The 12,202-nt window shown below is 33.2% G+C and overlaps 1 protein-coding gene across 9 annotated transcripts in view; it reads right to left on the reverse strand.

Moving 5' to 3' along the window:
• Positions 1 to 12,202, reverse strand: part of TBCK (TBC1 domain containing kinase) — a 172,781-nt gene that overhangs the window by 156,199 nt on the left and 4,380 nt on the right. For 6 of the 9 annotated variants that reach the window (XM_014559202.2, XM_032461172.1, XM_032461185.1 and 3 more), the window contains exons 2-3: positions 9,285 to 9,506; positions 1,676 to 1,748 (exon numbers count right to left, since the gene is read on the reverse strand). In XM_014559202.2, the coding sequence (XP_014414688.1) occupies positions 1,676 to 1,748; positions 9,285 to 9,477 (266 nt within the window). In that variant the 5' untranslated portion in view covers positions 9,478 to 9,506. The other 3 variants (XM_032461169.1, XM_032461180.1, XM_032461177.1) reach the window with 3 other exon arrangements.

A 12,202-nucleotide genomic window follows, 5' to 3' on the forward strand; every position in this document is an offset into this window, starting at 1 on the left:
TAACAATAATTCATACTATTTCTTCTCACAGAGACAAAGAAATACAAACAAGTATGCTACTACTAGACAAAGCACCTTCATTAGTAACATAATATTGTTGCTATATGAGAGGTTCACAACTCAAGCCAAGTAAATAACACAGAATTTTTTAAAAATTTGAAGTGTAATTTACATAGGTGAAATGCACACTCTTAAGTGTATATGTCAGTGAATTTTGACAAGTTTTTCAAGAACATTCACCATGTAAGTAATACCCTAATCAAGATGTAAAAATTTCCATTCCCCAGATAGTTCTCTCAAGGTTATTTTGAATCAGTTTTTGTATTGCCCTCTTCCCCAACCAGAGTCAAGCACTGTTTTTATATCTATCACTGAAGATGAGTTTTGATTCTTGTAGAACTTCATAGAAATAGCAGAATGTAATTTTTGTGTCTGACTTCTTTTGCTCACAATTGGTTTTCAATCTTTATACAAATTTGATCCAGGGTGAATTAAAATAAAGTATTTTTTCATAGATAAAAATGATTATAGTTGGTTTTCAATTTCAATGTCACTAGCTTTCACAGAGAACTATTTTTTAGCCTCGATGGCTTATAAATTAAAGTGTAAATTTAAACTGATAAGCAAAGAGTAATATGCTCTTAAAAAATAAAATCGAAGACATGTGACGTGCAAAAATTATAACTATAAAAATATATTTATTAAATAAGGTTCAGATATTTCTAAATATATAGAAAAGTCGCTTTTATTACCATGGTCAGCTTAGACTTTTCTAAAAGAGCAAGTGAGACAATGGTGTACTTGGTATCTGTATCTTTTATCCCAGAGATCACTTAAAACCAAATCATTTAAAGTAGCAAGGAAAGTACTTTTATTCAATTTATTTGTTTTGCTGCTATTAAATTACTACCACTTAGTAAGATACACATTTTTCCTCCACTGAAAGAGATTTATTTTCATCTAGAATATAGCATTGATTAAAAAGTACTGACCAATAATAAGAATATTTCTTTAAACTAGAATGTATGATTACAAACCTATCAAGACCCACGGCAAGCATTTTTCATTGGTTTAGTACTTTATTCATTAAAGAAATATTTTTCATGATTTTATGATAATTTCAGAAAATCTGTGAAGAAGCTCATTTGTATAAAGTTTAGACCAAACACTTTTCTTCCAAAAATGCCTGAGATAGAAAGTAAATTTCATGAGTCATTGAAATGACTGAACTTAAACTGTATCATTAGATTCCACCTGATATTATTTCTCTCTATTCTTCAACCTGGCCTTTACTTAACGCAGTTCACTGTGACCCCTGGAACACCAGTTCCTGTGAGAAGTTACCACGTACTTCTCTCAGGAAAATACTCTTAATCTCAGCTAGAGAAATGCTGAGTACTACAAAGATTTCAGATTTTCATATATATCCCTGTTAGTAATTTTTTTGTCAAGTACTTTGAAGAATGCCTACATCACAAAAGTTGAACACTGGGCAATATCAATGTTGAATTTCTATGAGGTCTATGAATTAAATGTCCTAAAATAAAAATTTGCACCTGGATTTTATTATTAAATAAGTAACAGAAGAAACTAAAACCCTGCAGTTTCTAGTTAAAATGCCTTTTTGTTTGCAAATTTCTGCTTTTCATTTAATTGTCCTGATATTACACGGTACCTCACAGGTTTCCTTTCTCGAAGCAAGTCTTCTAGACTCTGTTCACAGTGTTCAGCCACCACCACCAATCTCTCTGAGTAAAAAAAAAAAAAAAAAAAAAAAAAAATCCATTTTATATTCTATTAACACAATGTTTTAATAACAAAATAATATACCCCACTAAAGATATTAACATATAATACAAATGATATTTTAAAAGAGCTTTCCAAATTCTGTATTAACTACATAACAAGCAAATATATAGAATAACAAGATAAACATGTAATAAAAAATACATTAAATACCAATTTCTTTTTATCTTTTGTTTTTCTCTAGAATTTCTCCCATGTACATCAGGAAATACAGCTGGAAAGGTTTACCTTTGGCAAAAAGAAGCGATCATTCCTCTCACACAGACTAGAAGGAAAGCTTGGATAAATATATAAAGAAATTTTGAGGTGAAGGAGAAATTGGGGGCTAGGGACAAATTGTCTTGACTGTCTGGTTCAAACATGAGGCCTTTGAAACTGAGTTCAGAAACTTGAGAAAGTGAGTTCAGAAACAAGTCTGAATCATGACTATGGAGAAAACACAGAAAATCAACTTGGGATTGTTTGTAATATCATGGGACCTGCTGAGGTTAGTAATAATATAAAGTTTTGCTGTGCACAATCTATATTATGATGTAATTTTTATTTTCCAACAGATCAACTGTCTAAAAATAAGACAGCACAGTTTTGAAGGTCTACACATTTAAAAAAATCTAATATAATCATCAGTTATCCATAGTGACTAACACATTGTCTGATACAGTAGTAGATCAACAAACTTTTTTTCTTTTTAAAAGAATAGGTGTAAGAGAAGTGAAAGAAAAGTACAACTGGGCTCACAAGTGATTGAGAATTTGATAAGTTTATTTCGGGAGAGATCAAGTTTTTTTAAAAGAAATTGGGGTACTACGAATACCCTTGTAAAATGAGTTCTAAGCTAAGGAAGAAGGTTAACACAAAAGACAGATGGCTGACCAAGACAAGATACAGAAGTAAAGGTGCGAGGAGACTGGGAATAGTGATAAATGCAAAGAATTTTGGTGAAAATGAAAAATGGCACAGGTAGAAAAATGAGAGCAGAAGATGGGAAAGGAGAGTATCTGAGTAGCTGGTCTAGTAAAAGGAGTAACTCTCAGTAACAACTGGTTCAAGGTATGGTCTTGCCTGCTGGGAGCAGAGATGAAGGACAATGGTATACAGGCAATCATGTGACCTGTGAGGGCAGGATATTGATGGGTCACATCTTGGAAGCTGAAACTGTCTGAGGTGATGGCATTATACAGAATGATCTGAAACATAAAAATTAGAAACATTCTAAATGAAAGCTATCACTTTCAGGTAAAAAAAACTCCAAGTAATCTAAGCAAAAGCTTAAAAAAATTAAATTTGAAAGAACATTTAATGAGGGGAAAAAAAAGGAAAAGAGAATAGGAAAGAAAATCATGACATAAAAGTTCTAGTTCTTTTATTCAGTAAAGAAATGAGCATGCAAAGTTGAATTCCAAGCAATTTAGTACAACTGTGAAGTTCTAGAAAGAAAGAGGAAATAACACTGTCAGAAAACCAAAATGGGAAGATGCACTCCTTTGCTTTCCATCTTACCACATTTTGTCAGTTTTCCTTACATTTATTTGGCTACCTCTCCTCAGTCGCCTTTGTAGACTGGTAACTCTTCTACCCAAATTTAAATGCTTCTAGTTACTCCACCTCTGATTCTAGGTCTTCAGACTGTGTTTTCTCCTTATTTACTCCCAAGGCTGAAAAACTCTTAAATTTCATCTCAAGCCCAGACTCTGTTCTGAACTCTAGGCTTTTACAGTCAATCTCTTACTTTAAAATAAAAATCATGTCAAACTCAACACAACTCAAACTGAATTTATAGTTTGCTCCTTAAGCCTATTCTGTTTAGTACTGTTTCAGTAAATGGTACCACTATCCTGCCAGCTGCTCCAGCTACAAATTTAGAAATAATCTCTCTCTCTCAAATCCAAACAAAAAGCCCTGCTATTTCTACCTCCCAAATGTTTGCAGAATCTGTAAAGTTTGCTCCATCTGCCAAAATCTGGGTCCACGCCAACATCATCTCTCATTAGATTACTACGAAAATCTCTTAACTGATCTTCTCATATGAATTCTTATTCCCCTCCAACATTTTTTGTTATTTTGTCTGTCACTTGCCAACTCCCTGTTCACTGGTCTTCCTTTACTTTTCCTACCTTAAAGTACTAGCACATGGATTCTCATTGCCTAAAACCATCTTCCCCATTCCTTATTCTAGTTACCTCCTATCATGAAACATAGTGGTTAAGAGCACGACTATTCTGTCTGGGCTCAAATTCCAAGTACAACACTCATCAGTTACGTGACCTTGGGGAAGTTCTGCTAACCTCTCTATGCCAATGGTTTCCTCTTCTGTAAAATGAAGAAAACAACAGTGCCTACCTCATAGAGCTGTTGTGAGGTTGATACGAGTTAATACATAATACAGACCTAGAACAGTGCATGGTACATAGCAATCCTTAAGTGTTAGTTATTATTATTATTATTATTATTCATTACTCAGTTAAATGTGATTTCCTCAAGGAACACTTTCCTAATTCCCCCAAATCAATTTGCTCCTCCTATAATCTAATCTATTCCACACTGAACTTTTCTTTTGTAGCACTTTTTTCAACTCCCAAGGATCTTTATACATTTTTATCTGATGTCTTTGTTTTCCACTAGATAATACATTTCATGATGGCAGGAAGGTCTTGTTCAACATGTATCACCAGTTTTTAGAGCAGTACCTCAAACATATAAGCATCTAATTTAAAAATACTTGTTAAATGAGTTAACTTAGCAAAAACTCAATGTGGCCATTAGAAATGAATGTATCTCATATAATAATAGTCATTATCTAAATGGAAATCTGTCCAGTGTGGAAAAGTATCTGCCAGTGTTGTAAACTAGGCATAACAATACCTCAATAGCACTGATTTTAATGTAAAACAAAACCATCAGAAATTGTTAAAATGTATATACTCCATTAATTAATAATTTTAAATTAGATATTCATAAGTCTCCATATCTGTGAGAGATTTTCAAAGTGTTCGGCATTAGCCTAAAATTTGTCATGCTTAAAATGATTTAGAAAAAAAAAATTAGCAGGCTTCTTTAGGAAACTCCTTCAAACTATCATAAACCAGAGTTTGCCAAAGCTTCAGGATCCTATGGAACTGTGAAGTATTATTTAAATACAGCAGAACCATAATCCTTGGCAGAATATCAATTATTCTCCCAGAGGTAATGGAGTATATGCCAAAACAAAGTTTCCAAAATGAAGCACTTTTTTCAAAAAAATCATTAGAGAGTCTTCATCCTGAAACTCTGGACTGCTGTTTGAAAATAACTTCTGTTTGTTATAAAAACAACATAGTTTCACAGAATAAAATATGACAAAAATATTTGGGAATCATACCATGCCAAATGTAAGTCAGCAATGTACTGGCATTATTTATAAAGAACAAATGTGATATCAAGATGAACTTTAAAGAGTGGAACATACAAGAATCGTGAAATAATCTTTGTTCTAACAAATATTTGATGAATGCCAAGTGTCACTGAAGTATATGTATAGCCTGAATTGTATGTTTTAATTCAAAGCTAAGAAATAGAAGATAGTATAGTATTAAGCAAAACAGACAATAAAGTAGTGGAATGAGGAGAGGGACTAAAGAAAGATTAAAAAAAACTTTTTAACTTAGAGAGAGATAAATTGTGAATGTGTTAAGATAATATGAAAGGTTACTAGCATATAGTTACTGCATCATTCTTTTGCTATTCACAGAAAGAACTGAGACTAGCTCATCACCTTTTAAATAAAATATCTAAATAAATATTTATACAGTAAAACTGATAAAGAAAAATTCGGTACCTATAAAAGAGTACTGTTACTAGGTCACTGTGATGGTTAGTTTTATGAATCAGCATAGCTGGGCTATAGTCTCCAGTTATTCAAACACTAATCTAGGTGTTACTGTGAAAGCATTTGATAAATGATTAAAATCTACAATTAGTTTACTTTATGTAAGGAAGATTATCCTAGATAATCTGGGTGATCCTGATTCAATCAGCTGTAAAAGCCTGAAGAGCAGAATGGAGTCTTCTCTAAAGAAGAAGAAACTGCACTTAGACTGTGACTTCAGCTCTTGTCTAAAACTTCAGCTTATCCTTGGTGACCTGCCCTACGGATTTCAGATTTGCCTACTCAGCCCTCACAATCATCGAAACCAATTCCAAGCAATTAATCTAGCTAGCTAGCTATCTCCTACTCAACTGTTTCTTTAATGGAACTCTAAGCTGATAAAAACACTAAGGTTAAAATGTACGTGTAGCAAGACATACAGAATAAATTATTTTATAGGTTCTTAACAATTGTATTATTCTCCACCTAAATTTCAAATCTGTTACTTAAAATAATATTGTTGTTGATCTCCCTAGCAATAACCCAAAACATTTCTGGGTAATCAATACCAAATAAAATGGAATGTATTACCATTTATTAATCCTTACTCTGCTTCTAAAACTGCTGAGATTTCAAGTTCAAAAGAAAAAGATAAAATTTAACTTAAGTATTTTCATGCTTTATTAGCCTTTTTTCTTTTAAAGATATTTTACTCAACTTCTTTTTTAATAAATCAAGTTATCAAATTCTAAGGTGCACTATTCTTGAGATTAAATACATCATCCTGCTGAGTTAGCAAGAAACTAACATCATCTTGAATTAGTTTTGAATGATCTATAGGACACAGGTGAAAGCCTGACTTCTGCGCTAACCTAATATGTGAAAACATAATGTTAATAAAGCAGACCATACCTCACATGTTACTCTAAGGAAGAAGGGGAAGGTGAGGTGGTGGGGGACTAACAATGACAAGATGTGAGATATCTGCATAGCAAGAACAGAATAAAGGTGGAAAAGGAACCAAAATCAAAATTCTTTGAGGAGACTATTAAGTAGAGTCCAAACCAAAATCATGTGCTATTACATCACTGAGAAATGTTATTGTTCACTAAGGAGACTGTTCAATAGAGCCTTTTCAAATTTTTCAAGCTAAATGCAATGGAAGTAACTGGGATGTTGTGGAATAAACAGACCTTTATATCAACACTTATTCTAATTTAGTTTTTTATTCCTTATGCATATAACTTTTCAGGACAATAAACATTGCTGATAGTTAAAAAAAAAAAAAGCAAATTCCCTAACTTTCCTACAATCACGTATATTTTCATTCCAGCCAGCCAAATTTAAGATACATAAATGTTATATACATCCATGACCTATGCTACCCTAGAAGAGAGGACCGCTGAGATCTAGGAATAGGGCAAGCAGGGGAAACAGAGAACCAGCAACATGGTGGATGGGCCTAAAGGGACTACCCAGATGGTTGAGCCCACTTCAACACTTACAGAGTCTAACAGTGCCTAAGGGGATCAGTTCCTGACACTGATAACTAAAAAGAAGGTTCCTATGCAAAGTTAGCAGTAGTGCTCCCCAGAGGGATTGTGTCATTAGGTTTCTACTAGTTTAGTGTTTACAAGGGCTCATTTACATAAAGGGATGAAAAGAAGAAGCTCAAGAAATAGTTAGGACTACTGAGTCAATTACTCCATGAAAAGAAAGTCTAGGCAAAACTGGACAGAGGCAAGACCCCAGTTATGTGAAGTCATGCTCCAAATAGGCTTCCAGACACAGTGGAAAGACGTAAGTAGCACTTCAGGATATAAGAATGAAGAACTTTTAAGAACTGAATAAAATGATAAGAGTTTGGGAAGACGGGAAACACTCAAAATTTGCAGATGTAAAACAAGACTAATTACGGTCACCTGCTATAAATGATAATAAGGCTCTACTATATTGCCAAGTTTGGAGTGATCTGGGAACTGGGCCAACCCCCACAAGTGGAAATTCTTTAGAATTTGTAATTGGATGGTGGTGGTTGAGACATGTAGGGATTGACAGTATCTATCAATTATTTGGTTATATGAAAAACCCAAATGATTTCTATAACTTACTTTAATGTCATGGAAACCATTTATCAAATAAAAACTTTCGCAAAAAGTTTTTTTGTTTTTTTTTTTTTTTTGTAAACAACAACAGCAGCAAATTTGCCAAAAAAAGTTCCTGGGTTACTTAATTGCTCTGTGCCTTAATTTTCTTATATGTAAAATGAGAAGAATAATAATATCTACCTCATGGTAATGGTATAAGGATTAAGTTAACTACAAAAATATGTAAAGTACTTAGAATACTGCCTAATACATAATAAACACTCAATAAATATTAGTCATTAATAATATTTATTATAAAAACCATTTTCTACTCAAAGTCTATAAAACTTTCAGAATAACTATTTTCAGAATAACTACCTGAAAGTATCACTTAGCCTTTTTTCCAGCAAACAATAAAGAAAATATAGTTTGCTTTTTTTGAGGGTCTTTAATTTAGGTTGAAACACATGACAATTCCATTTTTAGAGGGAAAAAAACTGTACAATATAAGCAAGTATATAGGGTAAACCTTCACAGGTTATTTTGTTATTTATTTTGTCACTGAAATGAATTTAAAATAATTTTAGGAAATGGAACCTCAGCATGCAATTAAGCTTTCAAAAATAATTTTAAAATAATTAAAATATTGCCACCATAAGGATCTTCAAGGATGCTATAGATTGAACATTGGTGTCTGCCCCAAATCCATATGTTGACACCTAATCCCCACTGTGATGGTGTTTGGGGGTGGGGCCTTTGGGAGGTAATTAGATCAGGAGGGTGGAGCTCTCATGAATGGGACCAGTGCTCTTACAAAAGAGGCCTGAGAGAACCCCTTGACCCTCCCAGCATGTGAGGTTACAATGAGAAGATGGTTGTCAACCAGGAAGCAGGCATCACCAAACATAGAATCTGCTGATGCCTTAATCTCAAACTTCCCAGCCTCCACAACTGTGAGAAATGTTTGTTGTTTATAAGCCACTCAGTTTATGGTGTTTATTTTAGCAGCCAGAATAGACTAAGATATGGGACATGGAAGAACCTGACTATACTACTAAAAAGGCAGGAAACATCTTCCTAGTGAAATACTGACTTTTTAACCAATAGGGTTCAACTTTTGTAAATGGAATCCTATATGAAAAGACTAATGCAGCTCCAAAGCGCTAAAAAATAAAAATTAGTGACTCTCTTTTCATTCTAAGAAACTTAGTCCAAATGATTACCTTCAATCATGAAATACATTCAAATACACAATTCTGAAGTTTCTAACATTAGAATTTTCATTTCCTTCTTAACAGAGGTGAAAAAATATGTTTCAGGATAGGTAGTTTCCCTGAAAGAGAAAATCAAAAATTCTGATTCTCAGATCAGACAAATATGAGTCATTTAAATGTAGTCAGGAAAACTCAAATGACTCAGTTTGGCTGGAGTGAAAGGTGAAGTCACACCTACACACACACACTTATTACTTTATATGTTTGCTATATATTTTATAACCTAATCAGGGTGACAGAGCAGAGACCACAAAGTAGGAGAAAACAACTCACCATGCTTTCCCCTAGAGATATCCACATACTGGCACAGTCTGGGGTGGATGATGGTCTTAAGGATTTGAAAACGCCCTAAAATTTTGATGGAATTTGGTGTGAGAGGAAGCCCGTTGCTTCCACAAACATCATGTGGCAGAGCAGAGGCAAAGAAGGTAAAGGCACCCATTTCAGCATCTTTCAAGGGAAACATTTTCTGAGTCCTAGATCTTCCAAGATAATCTAGAAAAGGAGAGAATTTTTTGATATATTAACTAAACATTAAGCCAGTGTTTTCTTACCTTAAACATTATTAACTATACATAACTTGGAGGAAAATGACAATCTGTACACTTCACAGTAAAATATATCAGAGTTAAAAATTTCAAGATAATACCAAAGAGGAAAAATCACCCAGTTATAAATTTATATTGCAGCTCTAAATCAAAATCAATGATTTTCAATGGCATATAAAGGAAAAGAGGGGGGAGGGTATAGCTCAGTGGTAGAGTGCATGCCTAGCATGCACTAGGTGCTGGGTTCAAGCCCCAGTACCTCCATTAAATAAATAGATGAATAAACCTAATTAACTCTTCCCCCCCAAAAGATTAATTTAAAAAATAATGAATAAAATAATACTAAATAAATTTAAAAAAAAATAAAGGAAAAGACAGAACACTCCCTCTTCAATGACGCTGGACAGCTTTAAGAATTAAGAAAGTTGGTTATTGCATATTCATACCAATAAGACTTTTCTCCTTACCTAAAGCTTGAATAACCCACAGACTATAAAGAACTTTTCCTTTTCACAGAGTAGGGGAAGTCAGGAAAGAGGAAATAAGAACACCAACCAGAAACTTTAAATAATGAAGTCTAATAATAGTATTAAAAATTAAACTAAGTAACAAAAGGCACTATAATATTACTTAAATTAACTAATCAATTTTTGTTTTCATGCTAGGTGCTTTACAAGTACTCTGTTTTAATCCTCTCTAAGATCTTGACAGATGTTATCACCTCTAGGTTAGACATAGATGTTCTATGTATAGATCCTGAGACATCCTAACAGCAGATGGAAATGGAGCCCCAGAGTTGTATAATGGAGTCCCAGCTTAGAAATGAAGAAACTTGCTTCAAAATCTGAATCACATTACAGCAACCACAACAGAAAAGGTCCCCCAACAAATATATTTCTCTCTTCCAAGTGTCTCACTAAAAAGATATTCCATTGGTCAAGCAATGCATTCTTTCCTTCTCAGCTTTCATAATAAAAATCTGGAATTCTAAATCAAGATAATAAACTGCTTTTCACATACGTCTGCCCAGAAACCTCATCAAAACATTAAAAAGAACTGTTTTCAAATGTATAAACTCAACAAGGAAGAGGACAGAAAAAGGCCAGGAGCTAATGAAAGACTTCAAGAAACTCCAGTAAAGCACTGTGCATATGGAAGAGTACTGCTACAGGAAACAGAAAGAAGGAAGCTACAGCCTATAACATACTCAGGAGGTTTGGTCAGCCTCTTCAGAGTCAGAGGCTTTGGATTCAGAGAAGGCAGGAACAATGGTGAACAGCAGTCAGAAGAACGTTTGAAATGAGAAAGATAATCCGAAGGGCTGAAGAACAGAAGAGTCAACTCTCCTTACCAGCACCCCAATACTGGCCAGTTGTTTAAGCTTCAAGCCAAAAAAAAAAAAAAAAAAAAGAGGCTCTTCCCTAAAGGGGGGAAAAGAACTGTGTGAGAATTACAATAAATAGCTGGTATAGGCACTGCTGACAAAAGCAAACTGCTTTTCTGGAATTTGTAAGATCCTAGTTAAGATCCATCGATCCAGCCATCCTAAAACAGGGTACACCCGATCAACAAGACTTTCCATATACGGAAACCTCCCAGGAAGCCTTTCTTAACTCTTAAATAATGAATTGTTCAGGAATCATCAGGTAGTTGAAGAGAGACTATAGCATAAAAAGCAAAAAATAAAACAAACTGAAAAAGAAATCTGCTCTGAGTCAACTGAAAAAAATTCATTAAAAAAAAACCAAACCAAAACCAACTCTAATATTTTTAGAAACTTTTGAAAAGATAGTACATTCATTATATAAAATAGGAGGTATGGAAAAAACATATTTCAAGAAAGAATTAAAAAATAGTTGCCTATAGATATGAGAAGATAAACAACTTCATTAATATTTAAGAAATTTTCATTCAAACCATAAGAGTATTTACACCTGTGAAACAGTAAAAATTAAGAATGTAATGTTAGGTGGTTGTCGAGAAATAGAATGCAAACTGGTACAATCACTTTGAAAAACAGTGTGATACTATTTTGCTGGTCCATTCCTGCAGAAACTCCTACACACATACACAAGCAGAAACATCAAAAAAATATCAAAGTGGTATTGTTCCTATTGTCTCCCAACTGGAAACAACTTAAATGACCAAAGACAGGTGAATAGCTAAATAAAGTGTGGTACCTGCATCTGATGAAAGAGCATAAAGGATGGAAAATAAGCTAACTATAACAACATTTAACAGCATAGATGAATCCTAGAAATATAACATTAAGTATAAAATAAGTCACAAAACTTACACTAATATCCAGAAAATTTAAAAACAAGAAAAGCTAAATAGTAAATAATTCAGGAATACTTACATATGAGGTAAGAATATATTCAAAACCTAAAGGAATTAAAAAAAAAAAAACACTTGAAGATAGGGTTACTACTATATGAAAAGCAGGGGTGAGATTAGGGAAAACCCATAAGCTTCAAAAATCTTGAGTAATATCCTAGTTCTTAATTGATGGGTTAAATGGGTGTTCATATTATTATTATGTTTCATAATTTCCACAGTCTATATCTCTATTTATATGTATGTGCTAAATATTTTATAAAATTTTTAAAAATTCAATTTTAAAAACATTTTAAATACAATAAA

The sequence above is a fragment of the Camelus ferus genome, chromosome 2 (genome assembly GCF_009834535.1).
Source record: "Camelus ferus isolate YT-003-E chromosome 2, BCGSAC_Cfer_1.0, whole genome shotgun sequence".
Lineage (NCBI taxonomy): Eukaryota > Metazoa > Chordata > Mammalia > Artiodactyla > Camelidae > Camelus > Camelus ferus.